Below are 19,235 nucleotides of genomic sequence, written 5' to 3'. Positions count from 1 at the left end.
TATACAAGGACAGATATGTTATTAGTCAATGTACTCTATAGTAGGACTTTGCTATCTGTAGTCAAGACTCAGAATTATAGTTAATTAGATAGCTGAAGATGATTGTTTACCCTCTGTCTGATATCTGACTGGGTTTAACCTTAAAAAAATATTGTCCACTATCTCCTGTGCATTATCAGACTCCTTTCCTGCTTGAACTGTCAAAGAGAATGACAGTGATATCTAATTGAACTTGAGATGTCAGAGGCAGGCACCAGGATAAGAAAGACACTTGGGAATACTTCATGGGTTCACTGCAAAAGATGGAAGCCCAAAGTATAGGGTGCAAAGAGAAGGGAAAGCAGCATTCTACATCAGCAAAGATGCTGCTGTGTGGCAGAAACACAAACCACTCCAATAGCTAAGGACAGCTGGGAGCAGTGCAGGGCTGTGGCAGCACAGAGCAGCAGGGAAGGGCTGCAGGCCCTGCTGCACCTGATCCTCAAGGGCCACAGCTCTAACTCAGACTGAGGGGTGATCAGAGGGACCCTCACTGCTCACCTGGAACACCTCGGTCTGGTTGGGCTGTGGGTGGGAGTGCTGGTCGCTGCTCTGCTGGTTGTGGTGCTGGCTCTGCCACTGCGACCACACCTCGGACGGTCTGCCCTGGAACTGCCCGCTGCTCTGGCCGCCTTCAGCTGCAAGAAAAGGCACAAGTCAGGGAGCAGCTCCTCCAAAACACCTGCCTGCTCTGGGGCAGCATCCATCACTGCTGGATTTGCAAAGGAGCCTTGGAGAAAGGCCCTGGGTGGCACCAGCCCTGCCAGGAGGAAGCTGGAGGGAGTTTCAGCCCCAGAGCAAAGCTCAGGGCCATGGCTGCACAGCCAAGAACTGCCCAGGGCAAAATGCACAGTGAGCCAGGCACTGCAAGACAATTTTCAAGCATCCCCCATCATTTTTTAATCAATAATAAGGAGTATTTTTCATTTAACTTAAAAACCAAACTTCACCATCTGAATGCTGTTTCTCTTCAAAACACTGAATTCTTGTGGAGCAGTGGCTGCATAGTTTGGTACTCATCTAAGAAGCATGTAAGCAGATCCAGGATTTTTTTAAGCAGATGTAGAAACAGTATGATCAACAGACAACAGACTTGCTGATTAAATACAGGCATTGCTGGACTGTCCTGTCCTCCAGTGATACATCTGCAAAGTGATTTACTTAATATGCAATTCAAAACAAATTATTATCCTGTCAATATGGTGATACTTTCCTAAAAGTCTCAGGCTATTTACATTTGACAGAGTAGCATGAATAGTAAGGCTTCATTGTAAATACACTTTAAATGATGATTTCAAGGAGATTAATTTCTTCTAAATGGTCCACCAGAAAAAAAGCATCTTGCCACACATTAATTTGGTTACCTATTACACATACATTTTTCATGAGTACAGTAACACTTAATCTGGACTCATTTTACCCTGCATTCCTACAGACTGCCACTGAATTATAATATTTTTGCATCATTTTCCATTCCTTAGTTACAGTATCTCCTTCTAAGAACTAGCATTTTAGAAAGCTTGCCACCAGGCTTATGCTTTTCCTCCAAATAGTTCTTCCTCTTTTTTCTTGTTCTTCTCTATAAGTGCTCCAGCTATTTTTGCCTGTTTCCCTCTTACAGCAGAGTATCAAGCTGTGCATGTCTGGTTCTTCCTGATCACCAGCACCCTCTGCCAAGGGCGCCAGATTTCCTGTGCCAAACTTCCACACCTGTGCTATGCCAAGACTTTGATAGCCAGGCTCAGTTATGTCAAATCAGCCACTACTCACAGTTATGACTTCAGAATATACAGACACACATATTTAACCCAATCCCTTTGGCCACCAGCTAAGCCATGCAAAACAGATAAATGGAAGGTTTTACAGGAAAGTAAACAGGCTGCAGTGATGCATTTCTATCACATCCCAAGTAGATGATTACACTTCTTCCCTCACTGACATTACCACAACCAGTAATTCAGCTGACTCAAAAACCCTGCAGACATTTTAAGTGCCAAAATAAAATTCATCTAAGTTCCCCTTTAAAAGCAAGCTGCAAGTTTGTTTTGTTTTACTTCCCCTCAGAACAACACATTGAAATTCAGTGAGTGAAGCAAATGATGCATCTTTTCAGCAGAGCAGCTCCTGCCAGCCGGCGCTCGAAGCCGCTCGTCTCCGTCAGGGCTGGGTTATTAATAGCACCCAAACTGATGTAGGTCAGGAGATGTTTCTCATTAAGTGAAAGGGTTCTTGCCAAGTAGCTTAAGCCTGAAATACAAGGCTGTCTCATAAACAAATGTACAATGCCTGGTGGAAATGGAAATGGAGGGAGGAATAAGCTGTGTGGGAAGAGCTCCATCCCAATGTCCTTTTTCTAGGCACAGGTCTGTGCCAGGTCCGTTCCTCAGGGACAGGAGGACACAACACACATCAGCACACTGCCACCTGTGCCTTTTGGGATTGCACATTATTATCACCCTCAGACATTTTTCATGGAATCCATGATATATTTTACTCTTGATTATTCTTCTGGTGGAGCGCAGAAACTTATCAAGGGGTTACCTACTGGGTCACGGTCTGAAAGCCACCAAATTAGCACATAATGGGAAAAGAAAACCATTTCAAAACATGACACCTACTCTGATTAGGTTGGTAGCACTGGGGGTACAAAATAAATCCCATTTTCAGCCAAACTACAACATGCAATCTCAGTGCAAGGGGATAACACTATGACGAAGATAAAAAATGAAAAAAAAGCAAATTGAACCAGTTGACCACAATTGAGGAGGATGGTTACTAGTCATATAAACAAATTTTGAATCTTTCAAGACAAAGTTTACTGGGGAAAAAAAAGTTCCCTCCTACCATAAAATGACAATATTCTGAAGTGTGTTGGATGTGGAGGAGATGGAGCATGGAGAGAACATGTCAGTTCTCTCTCTCTCTACTCGGCAGCAGAAAGAAAAACCCTTTCACAACGTGGGCTTCCTGACTGACCCACCAAAAGAACAATAAAAAACAATTTTTACTGATTAAATATTGGAAGATGATTAACCATTAATAAAAGATGATAACCATTAATGAAGTTAATGGTTAATGCTGAAGAGTTTAATTTCTACGTGCGTTTCTGTGTTACACCATTTAAAACTCACCAAAGCCTGCCCCTCGGTTTGCTAAGCTGGAGTAGGCATTCCCACTTGGAGAAGAGGTGGCTGGGCTGGACAGGGGGCTGTAGGATGATGGGTCAGCTGGGTAGGTGTGACTTGTTCCAATGCCAAAGGGAGATGACTGAGCCTTGCCAGACTGAGATGGAATTTGCTGAGGAACAAAGTGTAAAAGAAGAAAAAAGTTTTATTGGGGAACAGCACAGCAGAATCACTTTTTACAACATAAAGCAAAGACTAAATAAACTCTGTGGATATCAACAGGAATGTTTCCCCTGTCTCAGCTGTATTTCACTTCTGTCCAAGCCAGGTTACTGCTGCAGAAGGAATACAACAGACTATAAACCAACACCTACAGCTCTCCTGCTGATTAGCTCACAGGTACTCTGTATCACAGCTATTTGGAAAACCAGGATTTCTTTTACTGCTATTATGAGGATTAATCTCAAACTCAACAGGTATGAAGAGTTCATCTTTATTTTCCAGGTGTGTTGATTTTGCAGTGTCACAGTGAAATCTGTTATCTGCATGGACACATGCAGGTCTCAGATGACCACAGTCTCCAGTGCTTGGGACTAAAGGGCCAAAGAAGTTTCAAAGCTAATGAGCTGCTTTCTCTCCCTGCCTATGAAATACAGGCAGCGGTTACTTTGCCTTGTAAAGGGTGAATCACCAAGTCCTGGCAGAAGGGAAGAAACAGTCTAACACTGCTTTAATTGGGCAGCTAAGTTAATTCAGGACTAAAATCCAGCTTACTGTCATTTCACCTACATAATGGTTCTGTCACTGGATCTCCCAGAATGTGACACAAGTGGTTAAACACTGCAGAGGCTGCTTTGAGACATGTACAACTGGTGCACTGGGACTAAAGGGAGTGAAGTGTTCCCTCCAAAGTCATGGGGCACAGACAGAATCTGACTATAAACCATTTTCCACATGATAAGTAAGTCCAGCAGTCCCAAGAAAAACTCACTGCCTAACCAAGCCCACAAACAAAAACTGAAGGTGATTACATCTCTGGGTATCTGTAATGATGAGCACTGTTACTGGCAATCAATGCATGCAAAGGAAGTTGCTCTTCCCTGGAAGAGAGGGACAGGGAGCAGAATGAAGCCCCCACAATCCCAGAGGGAAAGGTCAGTGACCTGCTACACCCCTCAGACACACACAGCTCCATGGGTTGGGCAGCATCCACACAAGGGCACTGAGGAAGCTGGCAGAAGTGCCCACTGAGCCCCTTCCCATCACTCCTCAGCAGGAAAAAATCCTTCACCCAAAGGGCTGTCAAGAACAGGAAGAGGCTGCCCAAGGAAGAGACAGAGTCACCATCCCTGGAGGGGTTTAAAAGATGTGTAAATGTAGCACCTGGGGATGTGGGTTAGTGGTGAAATTGGGAGCAGTGGGTTAATGGCTGGACTTGATGACCATAAAGGTCTTTTCCAAACTTAATGATTCTATGACTTTTGGGCAAATGCAGGGGAGCAGGGGGAGCAAAAGAGATCCCAACAGGCATATAACATGTGGAAGATGCTATTAAGTCTTCAGTTCAGTTCCAAGCTAAGAAATTGTATACTTCTGAAGGTTTCCACAATGGCAGTGAGAGCTCAGCATGTCACTTTTGCAAGGCTTAGCTACCTCTTACTTTATTTAGGATGCAAAATTAATTCCAATTTCCTTACACTCACATCCAAACTCGGTTCACTTGGACAGAATTTGTACAGTAAGAGGGATGAGTAATTTGCTTTAGTCATTTTCAGCACCATCCATATCATTTGAAGAAATGTTGTGACTGGATTTCATTAACCAGGTGTGACAGAGAACCATGACACTCTGGGGGCTGGGAATAATCAGTGATTAATGTGGAAACAATTCACTTATTGGAAATTCATTTAGTGATCACTCCAGCATGCCATTCCAGCCTGCCAAACAATGAGAACTCAAGAGGGATTAAGAGCAGCATTATTAAGATCAAATTAATCTAATATTATTTGTCTTTTGATAGAGTTTTGAACCATTTTTAACAGTTACACAGAACAAGAGGTGATTTCTGGGCTAAAGCACAGTGCATCTGATGGAGGTATGTGCTGTTTCCTCCAGCACACAGCAGTGTGAGCTACACTGGGCAGTGCTAACAGAGAGGCACCAGGCTGAGCAGCCTCTGCTCCCAATCCATGCCTGGGTTTGCACCTGCCCCTTCTGCCCACCCTGATAATGGTGGGTAACACTGCAAGGTGTTAGTTAATAGTGGGTGCAAGGTCCTGGCCCAAATAGATTAAATTCACAGGTTTAATACTACAGCAGAAGATCTGTCCTTCTTCCTTCATCCAGTGCACACATAAAACAAATGCAGGACAAGAACTTCCCGTGGGGTTTGGGTCAGTGCAGCCCCTGCCACCTCAGTGACCACCACCCCAAACCAAGAGCAGTTACACACAGGTAACACAGGTACGCACACAGGTGTGGCTCACACTGCCACACCTCCGCCCCAACCACAAATTAATGACCCTGAAACCATAAATGGGTTTACTAACACTTCTGTAAAAAACACAGAGATGCAAATCTTCAATGCCCATGGAAATAAAGGACTAGAATGAGTACCTGTCCTGGAAATGGAGGGCGGTTTCCCGTCCAGGCCACCTGGCCCTGGTTGAGCTGCCGCGATATCTGAGTCAGGTTCTGCCCCGTTGAGGAGGAGGACTGGATGTCGTTGACACCAGGCACATGCACCACAGATGAACTAAGGGTTCAAACACACACAGAGCCTCATTTGTAGGGCCTGTTCTCAATGCACAGATTGCATCTCGGATAAAGAAATACTGACAATACATTAAAGATAATTATTCAATCTGTCTTGGTAAGAAAAATGAGTGAGAATCGTCACAAAACTATGAAACATACTGGCATTCTAAATGTCAGTCCTAATAGACACAGCAGGCAAAATTATTTTGAATTAGACTTCAGTAATCTCTTGGAAAGGGCTTCTAAGAATAAATACAGTCCCACACATGGTGCATACACACTTAGCCTCACACCAGTTTAACATTTAATGCATTAAAAATCCGGCTTGCAGAGAGTACTGCAGGTACTTCATCACAAATTTGGGCTGAAAGTCAACAGTATTTAAGCATTTCCTTAAATGCCATTCTAAATGAAGATGGGCACAAAAGATGATACTTATAAGGCACTTCCTTATTTGTTTCCTGCCTAGGAAATGAAGAATTATGTGCTACATATTAAAAATAAGGGCTTTTAATTCCATTTTTCACCAACTGATGCTAAAGAAGAACAGGCAGTTATATACCCAAGCAAAACAATAATCAAGACAGGAAGTTAAACTCATTTAGTAAATCTGGAACACTAATAATAATAAAAAAGTATTTTTAAGGAACTTTTTTATATGTTAGCTGTTTCCTACTTACTGAATTTCACTACAAAGAAATACCAGAAATTAATTATAAGAAAAATTATATGAAGCAAGTGCTCCACTTCCCCATTTTATTTTCATGGAAGTCTTGAGCAATGGAATCTACACAACTACACATTGCGACTGTACTTTTATATATAAAACCACATTTTTTACATGTCATATATAAATGAATAGAAATGAAGACAGCACACAAAACCACTTTTGTGGATCCACTGAAACAGCTTGTTCTTTTCTCCAATCCCATCCCTATTGTTTATTTTCACAATCTTACAGAGAGAGAAGAACGCAGATTGGGAAAAGAAGTAAACAAGGCTGAGCAGAGAGAAAAGCAGGGATCTGAATCCTTGGAAAAGGCTGACAGAATCCCTCCCAGAGTGCAAGCAGAACGTGGCAGGCATGTGAATATGGGAGTTGTTATTCTGAATTTCTTACTGCCTAAAAGCAAAGTGTATGTTCAGAAATTCTTTGTAGAGTTTTCTAATTTCTAAAAAAAATCTGTTTTATTTTTATGTTGTACTATCACAGAGTCTCCAAAGAGGGAAATGTAGACCAGAAAGTTCATCTAAATCTGGCTGGAGCACACAGCAGCTGCTGGGGAGGGCTGGCCCTACTGCCAACACCTCTCAGCTGGACTGGCAAGCCCCATCACCTAAGGAGCTTGGGCTGTATCTGGAACTGCACTTTGAAAGCAGATTTCTGCAGAGCAGTGCCTAGAGGCTGCTCAGGCTCAGTGACTGAATGTGCCAGGCTGGAGATTATACAGAGGACAGTGCACTGAGGGTGGAAGTGCTGGCAGAAATGCAAGCCACTACTTGGTGTAACAGAATAGCAGTAGGAGAAAGGCTACAGTTAAACATCAGGAATTAGCAAAGGAAATGAACAGAACACAAGCCAAACCCCCAGATGGCAAATCAGTCACCCAGTAATACACAATATCCAATTAAAAGACATTTTAATTTACTCTCATATCTCTCCAGGTTATACTTGATTTTAATTTGACAAAACGCACTCACAGGGATCTTACTTCTCTTCACTGAGATTATTAGCAATTATGACTTTAGGAGCACATTGATTTAAATAAAATCAGTGTTTGCCAATGTTTTCCAGTTCGAGGAACTGGCAGGTTCTGAGTGGCTGCTCCTTCAGTTTCACAGCCTTGGCTGGCTTGAACAGGAGAATGGAACTCCAGTAAGACAGTGGTGATATCACAAGGCACTAAGGTCAACATGATTGCTGTTACCACACTCTCCAAAAGCAACTGGAACCTGTATTGCCAGCTGGTAGGCAATGACACACACTTAGAAGAACTCAAAAATGCCTTGGAACATTCCAGACCACCACCTTACATTTATTTGGAAGCTGCCTTAGAAAAGTATTGATGCCCCTGTCCCAGTCCTCACCTGGGACTATGGATGCAGCATCCTTCTGTTCCCTTTAGTACCCACATCAATGTCCTTCAGCAGAAGCAGTGACAGCTGAAGTGCAAAACAAATCTTTGCACCCTCCCAGCTTGGTTGAATGCTCCTCAGATCTCTGACCCTGTCCTGTCACCTGTCAGAGTTATTTCCCTTCAAAATTTGTTGCTGCTCCTTAGCTTTTTTCAAATTACAATATCACAGCAAAAAGCACCTACTTACCAGCCAATATTTTTAAGAGAGATACCCAAATCATCTCAGCTTGTAAGCCCAGCCAAAATGGTGAAAGACCACCAGCAGTGAAGTGTACACAGAGTAAAATTCATTCATGTAAAGGAAGCTCTTGCACCTTGGGCTGGTTTTGTTTCCACAGGGGGACTGCAGGGGACAGTCCCCCCTCTCAGACAGGGACTGACACATTTAAGACCTGCACCAAATACCTGAAAGTCTTTCCCGAGTGTCCTGGCTGAAATGGGCTTCCCTGGGAGTAAAGCTGCTGGTTCCCTGCTGTGGATGCAGAGGCCATCATTTTTTTATCTGCTGCAAGAGAAAAACACATCACAGAAAAATAATTAATTTAGGGGGTGAGATAAATGAAAGAAAAAATATTTAAAGACAATTGCAATGTATGCTTTCTTCCCTTCTTCAAGCTTCATGAAGAAGCCCTGTGGAACACATTAGCTTCAATGCCTGGTGGCATTGCCTGCTGATGTTGGGGTGACAACCTGCAGCCCCACCTGCATCCCAGGTGACACTTTGCTCCTGAGTGTCACAAGACCTGCACACCTGAGCTGAGGCAAGGCAAAACACAGGTCTGTTGTGGAATCTGCTGTCCTCATGTGGCTAGGGGGAACCATGAAATAGGATGGGGAGTCATGAAATAGAATGAGGAACCATGAAATAGGATGGGGAACCATGAAGTGGGATAGAAGTACCCCAGAGGGGTGGAAGACAAATGAGTGTAGTGAATAAATTGCACAAAGAGATGCCATTAACTTTTACAGTTTACCCTTAAAGTGGCAACTGGAGATCAATCTCTAACTGAATGAAACAAGATTGGGTGAACAGCACCATTTGGTCCCTTAATTTAATTTTCTGGTACTGGATAAGTCCAAAGCTCAGGAAAATCTCACTACTGCTTCCCTTAAAATAATTTACAGGTCTGCTACACCACCCTTTATTCACCTTCTCCATCTCCCCTCCAAGTGCAACTCACTGATGGTTTTGCACCCATACGCTGCCAGGTACTTGACAGGCCTAGAAATCAAGTCTGCCCCCTCATTTTCCCCTTTGCTCTTTTCAGATTCCCACTCATTTCACAAGATGCTTTCTTGGACAAAAGGCCCACTCAACTCACAAGTAACAGAAGTATTTTTTAGGTGTTTAAATTTTTTTTGGCTTTCCCCAGCTTTTAGAGACCTCCTGAGTGTGACTCACCAAAGGCCTCCAACACACAGCAGCTCTTCCCTGTTACCTAAGTTGTTCTTACATTATGTTCCTAACAAGAACCTAAGTTTGCCTCTCAAAAGAAAAAAGTCACCTCAAATTCCCTCACAGGAGCCTTGGAGTGTGGATGCCACTGATGCAGGCTAGCATTGCTTGTCTTTGTCATGTAGAAATCTCTAGAAATTCCTCCCTGGCTAACTACTGCCCAGCACAGAAACCAAGGCTGGGCTGCAAAACTGTGCTCTCATATTTAAAAACAACAACAGGGAGAAATGGGGACAAGATGTGGAGGAGGTTGCGCATATAGCAGGAAGAATTGAGAATGGATTGATATATCTCTGATAAGAAGGACAGATGAGTTTTTCTTTTTCTGCAGTAATGTCATTCTTGCATGAGAGAGATGCCCCATTTTCTAAGGCCACCCTTTGCAGGGAAACCAAACTCTCAGGGCTGGAAGAGACTGAGCCAAAATCCTGTGGGTGCTTTAGATATTCGAGAACAACCCACCAGAAAAATTGAGAGTGCCCCAAATGAACTGGAATTCCTCAAGTGGAGCAGAGTTGCCATGGCAGCTACCAGGGTCTGTGCCACAGGATGAGGCCAAGACAAAGGGAACAGCTAAACTAATAGCAAGCAGCTAATTCTCCTTCCTGAGTTACCCTGAATGCCCTTTATCCTCTGAATCTGGCCCACATCTCTCCCAGCTGTATTCCTACCCAGGATTTTTCACACAATTCTCTGCTCTCACCTTTGCTACAGCATTGACTTTTTTTGGTTGTTTTTTTTGGTGAATTTTACCTGTTTCTCTCTAAACTCCACTGGTCAATGATGTCCCTTCCTCCAGCAGGACCAGTATCTCCAACATTTCTGCCTCTTAACCGAATCCCTCTCTAAGAACTGCATCATCCCATGCTTCAAAACACTTGCATGAATTGGTGAAGCCAGGCTTCCTCTCCCAACCTTTGGGTTTTTAATGAAATTTTAATAGCAGCACTCTCCCCGTGGCAGCCCATGTTCTTACAGGACAAGATCAGCTATCAACATAAGGCAAATGTCTGGCAGGCAGCACACAGGCTTGTCAATATTGGTTTTGGACTGGGAACCATCCTTTATCATTCAGAGGAGACCTTGATCACAGCTCCCATGAGAAATTCAGAGAGGCAGAATGTCCCAAAAAAAGCACAGCCTGTAAATTGATAAGAATGAAAGGAGAAATGGCATTTCCAAGAACATAACCTCCCAGCTACCTCACAGCTTGTGACACCCTTAACCCTAACCCCTCCCCACAAACAGCTGAGAGCTGCCTGAAGAGGAGCCAGTAAGGCAGCCAAAAAGCAAGATGTTCTTGCTTGGAAAAACATATTCTGGTGTTTAGGGTTGGAGTCTTGCTACCTTCTAATGGACCCCTTTTATGGCCCCAGCTGTTGACTCCGCTGTTCAAGCAAACAGAGAAGGATGAACAGGAACAGCAGAGCAGTCCTAGCAACAGGAGGACAGAGTATCAAGTATATATTGCAATTACAATGTCTCTCCAACTGAAAAAGCCAATCCAGACATAAGAAACCAACAGCGAGGTCACCTTCCAACACCCCTGCAGTCAAACCCTGTGGGCTGTTTCCTCCCTGCACTGCATGACACTTGCACATTGATTTATTTAAAACAAATGTAAAAATTCCTCTTTTTCAGTGAGGACAGTTAAGTACAATAAACAATCAATGAGCTCTTCCAGAAGCCATGGCATTGGCTGGTTTCCAGCAGATATATTTCAGATGATGCCTTCAGCTGCCAGTCTTAGTGGTTTCTGTCTGTTAGGGCACCAGGCAGCACAGGCTGGGGCTGCTTTGGGACAGCTCCATCTGTCTGACTGACAATTTGACTGTTACCTCTTACAACCAGCTGGAAAATCCTTTGCTGAGGGAACCAGTAAGGACTCTGTCCTCACAGTAATTTCCAAGAAATATAGAACAACAAATTGTTCCTGAGACTCCTAGCAATCTTAAAAGACCTTGCTGAAAATTTTAAAAGTTGTGGGAAAAAGAGGAAGGACTCCTCACAACCAGGTAGCATGGCTGGAGATGCCTCAACTAACCAGAGAACAATTATATTGCTGGCAGCGTGACTCTGAAAACATTGATAGAAAAGCTGGTGATTTGATAAAGAACTGCAGCCTGTCTTAAGACTATATGGTAACTTTCTTGTCCCTTTTTAGAGAAATATGTCCTAATTTAGAGAAATAAATTTACATATGCTGTTTAGGAAAGAAAATAAACACAGAAATGAAATGTTCTGCTCCTATATTTAACATCTAGGAGCACTGCCTAAGGTGTCCCTGTGAAATGAAAAGAGAATCAAAACCAGGCAGCTCTGGTGACAGTAAAGCCATCCTTCCCTCTTTGAATTTACTCCCTCATCTTTAGGGAAAACAGCAACTAATGACAATTGCTAGGAAAGGCCCCAAAGACTGATGCTGCTCAGAAAATTCTCTGCCATGCAGCAGTTTCTCTTTATTCTCTTGAAGCTGTGCTCTACACCATGTAACCAAGCTTATCACACAGTATTATAAATTAAACATCAGGGACATTCACTTACAAGCAGTTATTCCAGCAAACATCTCAGCAAATCTAGGATCTCTCTCTTGGGAGAAGATAGCATCAGGCTTTTCCACAGACTTTCCACCCTCATGAACATTAGCTGGTATACTTGGAACAGGCACCTGTTGAGATACAGAGAGGAAGGTGATTCCCTCTGCTGTATTTGACAAAAAGCAATTCAGGGACAGTCACAATGTACTTTTAGTTCTGCTGAAATGTGCTGCTGTTTTACATCTTAAATGATCAGAGGCACAAAAAGAAAAATCTGAGCAATTTCACCTGAGATAAGTCATAGGATGACAGCCCATCTCTTTGATGCACTTCGAGTTCTGCTTGCTGTTGCTGAAGTTGTCTGCAAGGGAGACAAAATGACTTTCTTACAAAAACCAATTAAGATACAAAAAGGAATAGTCATGGTCTCCTATTTTACACTCCCAGTGAAACGTGTCTCAGGTGATTTACTAAATCCTTTCCTGTGAGATCCATCTGTTTTTACAGCTTTCTCATTGAGAAATCCTGCACCACAGGAATGCAACATGGCACAGGAAAAGTTTTGCTGTGATTGCACTGAAGTGGAGGTGGGTGAGTAATGGAGGATGGAACACAATCTCCTTCTAAAGGATTTAAAAATTCACTATTCTTAATTCCTTGTCTTCCTCATGTTAATGATGAACACAGCAGACCCCCTCTCTGATTCTACTGAAGGAAACATTAAGCTTGCTCTCCAGGAAGATGCTTAATGACAGAACACCTCAGCAGCTGGGAAGTTATCCAGATGTTCTGCACCTCTGATTAACAGTTGCTTTCTGTTGCTTGGTCACAACAAACAAGAAAACTTCTGGCCTGGAGATGCACAGGTTGAACACATCTTTGTGAGGCTCTTGGCTCAGTTAGCAAAGATACAAAACCCAAAATTATGCTAGAGCTCAGAGATTACAACAGGATTGGACTTAAACTCACAAAATACTCGGATGTGACACTTGTAAATGATCCTTGACAGTGCTCACAGTTTGTGTATGTTTCTGGCTTCCTTCTGAAGGAAAAAACTACCAAAACCCAAAAAGGAATTACACACCATGCGTGCCTTTCCCCAGAGAGATGATGCTTGGGCAGGCAGGAATAGATGAGATTTGGCAAAACAGCAAGATCGTGGAATTGAAATTCTGGAAAATTACAATGTATTTTTAGCCACAGGTTAAAATTTTAGATTTTCATCCAAATCTTCTTTTAAATTTTGAAATAGATTCAAATGCCAAGGGACTGAGAGACAAACTTGCAAAGTCAAATGACAAATTAGACACAAACTCGTGGAAACTTGAGGAATCACTCAAACAAGCCACTGAAGTAAGTAACACATTTTACTATCCCTTAAAGCTTTTCCAGGAGACACTTTGGTCAGTTTTTATGCTCCATGGCAAAAATCTGAGTCCTGCAACAAACAGCAGGTCAGAGTAAGTGGCCAGAAGCCTTCTGCAAGCCTTACAGTGTGAGAACACATAATACAGGGAATGATTGTCCTAGCAGTAACATGCAAAAAAAGGCAGTCCCCCAAACCATTAGAGGATTTTCCCTATTATTTTAGCAAACAGAAAATTCCTAAAAATTACCTCTGGAATGCAAAGGCATTCTTTGTTCACAAGCAGAAAATGCAAACTTTTCCAACAGAACTACAGGAGGCAATTGAATCGTGGGGAATCCATGGGGAAGTTTCTAAAACCCACCCCGTGGACAATAAACACCCATTAAACCCCGTCGTTAACGTGAAAGCTAATTACACTCTTTCATTTGTTTTTATTACCACCAACTTGGTGCATGTGTCAATAAACAGCACATTAGGCTCTCCTCTGTTCCTTATAAAGAATGTTTTCTTGATTCAGCCATATACATACAAATGAGCCAAACCAAACAGCACACACTCACTCGTTATTTGTTTTGTAGGCACTTCTCTAACTTAGCGCTCCTTCTCCCCTCTCTATCTTTCATCTCTAATACTCATTAAGCTGCACTACAATATAAACACCACACTGTGCTAACAGCACTGAACTTTCGGAACAACCACCCAAAATCCATTTCCTATAAAAACCAAATAGTTGGGTGTATCTTTACCAAACCCTGTGCAAGCTACACTGCACTTAATTAAGACTGAAATGCAAAGCCAGGGTAGCATCTTCTGTTGTTGTTGGCTGCTACTGCGTAAATAGTTTAAATGGTGCTTGAAGCTTTAAGAAAATGTGCAGCAATTCATGGAGCAATCAACCAGGGAGAGCACAGTGCTGCTTCAGGGGCTGCTTCAGACCCTGCCATCCTACCAGCCCTTCTGACAGCCAACACAGGTTGGATGGTCCCTTCAGCCACCCAACTGCTGGACTGTAAAAATGAAACACAACAAGGGATTATCATCACTTTGGGCAAAACTCAAAGTTGCCCTCTAACTGTGAACCCAAAATTTGTCCTTGGTTTCACTTTCAGTTTTAGGGGTCCAAGCAGTAAATGAAGAATTTCTTGGCTCTACAGTTTACCCAAGACAGCAAGTGAGGCACTGATTGGGTCAGCAGTGGATTCTGTCTGTACTGACCCACAGGTTCAGTATGAAACTGGGAAAACCCTTGGCTTGGATAAGAATGGTTCAGCAAATCTGAAGGCTTTGACAGTTACTTCAAATCTACTTTAGTAAATACACATGGAGGAAAAAGGAAGACAGCGTGGAAGATCTCCTGACATTCGAGAGGATGTTAAGGTCTCTCTATGAAAACTGAAGTCACTGGTTCCCTTTCCAGGCATCAGAGAAAATAAAAATGATTTGAACTTTAAAATTAACAGGCTCTTTGGTGGGAGTGAAACAACAATCCTGCATCCTTACCAAGCTATTTTTATGTAATACAGGCACATGTGTTTCCTGCATCTGGTTTGGACAAAAGCAGAGTAGTAAAAGCCTTGGGGCTGTGGTTGTAAAATCTTCTTTCAGAAACTCCCAGTATGTCCCTCTTCTAGCCTAGAGCTTCAACTCAGCCCTGGGAAGGCTCTAACAGCAGTGTCAGACAGACCACAGATGACACCAGAGCACGAGAAAGTCTTTACCACCACCACCAACTGCAATTTTATCAGCATTGCTGATCTCCTTAGTGTTTTGGCCCAGGAGAAGCCAGAGCAGAAAGCATCTCTCCCACAGGCTGATTCATCCAGCAGTGACCTGGGCCAGCTCACTCCAACACAACAAATCCCGAGACTCAGGGCAACCACAGGACTCATAAACTCACACAGTGCAGCACAGGACTTGTGGCTTCCAAAAATGAAACATCAGATATTCCACACAGCCCACAAAAATACATCTCTTCTTTATTTTGATGTATATACATATCTATATCTATATCTATCTATATATATATATATATATATATATATATATATATACATATATATACATATAAGACCTTTATATAACCTGTCACCACAACATTATTTGATTCAAACACTGCTCTGTCTGTATAATAAATAAATACTGATAACAATTATTTTTTCTCTTTGGAAATCAAACAGTCCCAACTACACAGGAAGACGTGGTCAAACAGGGGACTCTTCTTCACAGCCCAGCACAGCACAAATGTGAAACGTTAAATGCTTCATTTCTCCAGGAAGTTTCTCTTGGATGACTACACCCAAGTGAAACTGAGAGAAGTTTTCTTTTCTTTTTTTTTTTTTTTTTTGCAAAGAACTAAGTGAACATTTGAACCTAATTATTTCCTTATCCTTCTGTACAAAAAGCAAGTTCGGACATTTCACTGTGTGAAGCGCCAAAGGAGTATCTTTATTTTAAAAAAGGGAAAAAAAAAGAAAGAAAGAAAGAAAGAAAAAAGAAACAGAACAACCAAACTAAGCCAACAAATACCACTAAAAATCAATGAATCCCTGCACAACTGGAATCATCACTGCCCTCTACAGTCTTTTGGGAAAATGCTGTTCACTGACCAGCTTAAGCTATTCCATTAACAACACACAGATCAGTTAAAAACTGACTTAAACCCCCTTTTTTTTGCTACATTGTCCTTATGATTTCATGCTGAATTTTTAACCACTTCAAGCCTGTTCTTTATGGGGCTGCCTAGGTTACCACAGTGATAGGCATATCAGATCTGTCTCTGCGGCCTCAGCTGGGCAGAGCAAGGCATGCCTGCCTGGTCTCCATGGGAAGCACCTTCCAGGACACAGAGCACCTTCCAGGTCCATGTAAGGATGGCCACACACAGCAGGGACCACCAGTCCCAGCAGCAGCTTAATGAGCAGCTGGAAATCACAGCTACACCATGACGCACAACTCTTCAGGGCAGCTAGGAAATCAGAAATCAAAACATGACCCCAAATGTAGGGGGGAAAAAATAGCCAGAAACAGGCAGGAACTGCTGTACTTTACAGTAAGTCCTCTTTGGAAATCTGAGAGCTGGGAGGGAATAAGGGGAAAACCAAAACCAGTCTAATAATGCATTCTTTCTACTATTCAAAAGCAGGAGTATAATGGGCTGTATCTTGCCCATTTCAGAACATTTTCAACATGACAGGAAAGAGGGAACATCCTCTGTCAAAGTAGCAGCAGGCAGCTTCCATATTAGGTCAGCATTTCTGGGTTGTTATTCAAAGCTAGCAAGAGAGATGGAAGCAGAGCCAGGAGCTGGCACAGTGCTATTCATCACAGGGAGGGCTGTGGTGCCAAGCTCAACTGTACAGGGCAGGCTCACAAAAAGCATTCCCAGAGTCAACACAACATAAGCCTCCAGCCCCACTTTTTCATCCGTGGCCTCCTGGGAACAAAGCACAATTAAGCCAGCCTGGGACAAACCTCAGATGATGTTTTTTACTTTGCAGGCCTGTTTTTGCATATACAAATTATTTGAAAAAGTATTATGGGACAGCAGAAATGTGGAAATAGCTATTTTGATGCACAGTGCAGACAAGCTGTCTGATCTCAAGACACATTTGCCTGTTTTCAATGAGCTTAACTATTCAGTTTAAACCCAACTTTTTGGGTATGCAGAAAAACAAAAAGAGGAAAACAATTGTGATGCTGGGTTTCATAGAAGTGAATGCACAGCTCTTCCAGTCCAGGTATGAGCCAAGGCCAAAGAAGCAAGACAAGGAATGCTCAGAGGCACTTGCAAACTCCAGTGCCAAAGCCCCAGGGGTTTGGTTCTGCAGTGGAGCTCTCAGCAGGCACCTCCAGCAGCAGACTGCTCGTGCAGCATTTCTGATATATGGTCTAAGGGTGAGACCTCAAACTCAGTAATTTCCTCCCAGCTAAAGACTTGGCAAAAAGAAAATCTCTGGTCAGACCAGAAGCAGATTTAGTTTTAAGAATAGATTAAGTTTATATTGGAAAGAAGAAACATTTATTAAAAAAAAACCTCACAGTATAAAGCAATCAAGGCCAGATTAGGTTCTGCAGTTACTGGCTGAGAACTCAGCAGGCTCCAAAAGCATCTCTGCTCAGTCCACAGAGATCAACCTCCACCATACTCTGAGTGTGACTTCCTCCCAAGAGGAAATGAAATGAAAGATTTTTGAAAATGTTAATTCCAAGGCAGGATGATTTCATTTTCCTCTTAAGATAAGGAGTTGGATCACCCCCATACTTGGGGATATTCTATCAAAGCTAAACTATCAGGAACCCTTCCCAATCAAACCTACTAGGAAATAATTCTGCCAGGTTCATTAGGTCATAAAATAGACACAGCTGAAGCAGAAGAGCCCAGACTACAGAATGGCATGAACATGGACATGGAATTTTCTCTTGGCTCAGGAGTCAGGCTAACCTTCCTCCAGTACCAGGACAGCTGTTGTGCTGCTGGAAGCTCTGCATTAGTTCAAGGCAGCCTGGACTGAGATCAATGGCCTTGTCTAATGACATAACAGATAAGTGACATTTCCCCCCAGTGCAGCCAGGCCCTGGAAGCACCACAGGATAATGACACAGAGAAATAGCTACACTGGGAGATCTCCTGATGCAGCAAAACCCTGTTACAGCCTGCGCTGGTAGAGAGAAACAAAAAGTATCCGTTAAAAAAACTGGGATGTGCTTTACAGGGAAAAAGAATGGTTACAGTTCCTTCAAACCCACGGAGGGGAGCACCCAGAAAGGCACATACTTGACATTAGTGTTGGTGCAGATGATGTATTCAATCTCGTCAGAGTAAGGGTTCTGAAACGTGAAGCTGCTGGTTCTGATCAGCATCCACTCCCGGTTCTTGGTGCGGAACCGATACATCACAGACAGGACCTGACCCTTCAGCTTCACCACCTGCAAAGCCATTTGGAAAGGTTAGTAACAGGAGATTGCTATCTGCTGTGCAAATGAACAGTCAACAGCAGCAACTGGTGCATTTTAAACTTGAATTCCAGAAAGCTATGGGGACAGCAGAGGAATTTTTAATTTGGAGAGAATACGCAAAATCCTATCCATGTTTACAGCTATCTCCTTCAGGATGAAATCCTCATGCTTTGTCACATAAAATGCCAATTTCCAGCCTGCTTAGAAAAAGGATACAGACTCAGGACAATCATCAGGTTGTGCTGTTATCCCAACACAGAAACTTTAAAAATCTTTTAATGTGCAACACTTATCGAGAGATTGACAGAAACCAAGCTGAGGATCTTTTAAATGTTTATCTGTAAACCATAAGCCAATCACTGCAGCTAAACAAAAGCCTACAAGAAAAGCCATTTTGAGGTTGACTGCTTGGATACCCAGCTATACAATTAATATATGTGAAAAATCAGCAGCAAAATTTAGGACAATGCTTAAATACAGTGGTGTTTATTTTTTGTTTTTCTAGAAACAACCGGGCATTGGTTCCCCCCTACCCCAAACATATTAAAAGATTCTCTAGGATGGCAAATTGCTAACAAGAATCACTTGCTTCTGGCTTAAAAGAGTGAGCCAGTGTTTGAATGGAGAGAACACTGATAAGCCACTGCCCATTTTAACAGTATAAACTCCTTGCCTGCACAGGTTATGCGTTTGCAACTAAAAATTCAAATATCTAAGTTTGGTAACTGAAGTTTTGCTCAAGTCAACAGTTGCGCACCAGGTGAGGATTAAGAAGCAGCCAACTAAAGGACATTCAAACCAATCTTCTCACACTGGCCCTGCAACTGCATTTCATGTGTTATCCAACAATCTGGGGTT

The 19,235-nt window shown here is 42.6% G+C and overlaps 1 protein-coding gene across 6 annotated transcripts in view; it reads right to left on the bottom strand.

Annotated features, from left to right (window-relative positions):
- Positions 1–19,235, bottom strand: part of ARNT2 (aryl hydrocarbon receptor nuclear translocator 2) — a 96,499-nt gene that overhangs the window by 6,325 nt on the left and 70,939 nt on the right. For all 6 annotated transcript variants that reach the window (XR_009419408.1, XR_009419409.1, XM_059482056.1 and 3 more), the window contains 7 exons: positions 18,196–18,347; positions 12,341–12,413; positions 12,060–12,183; positions 8,465–8,564; positions 5,781–5,919; positions 3,171–3,336; positions 541–677 (listed from right to left, as the gene is read on the bottom strand). Coding sequence is in view for 4 of the 6 variants with exons in the window: in XM_059482056.1 (XP_059338039.1) it covers positions 541–677; positions 3,171–3,336; positions 5,781–5,919; positions 8,465–8,564; positions 12,060–12,183; positions 12,341–12,413; positions 18,196–18,347 (891 nt within the window). In the remaining 2 variants the exon portion in view is untranslated. The remainder of the gene's footprint in view (positions 1–540; positions 678–3,170; positions 3,337–5,780; positions 5,920–8,464; positions 8,565–12,059; positions 12,184–12,340; positions 12,414–18,195; positions 18,348–19,235) is intronic.

This window comes from Ammospiza nelsoni, chromosome 14 (assembly GCF_027579445.1).
Source record: "Ammospiza nelsoni isolate bAmmNel1 chromosome 14, bAmmNel1.pri, whole genome shotgun sequence".
NCBI classification, from domain to species: Eukaryota; Metazoa; Chordata; class Aves; order Passeriformes; family Passerellidae; genus Ammospiza; species Ammospiza nelsoni.
The sequence above is the reverse complement of the archived record's forward strand: the minus strand, read 5'-3'. Positions and strand labels throughout refer to the sequence as shown.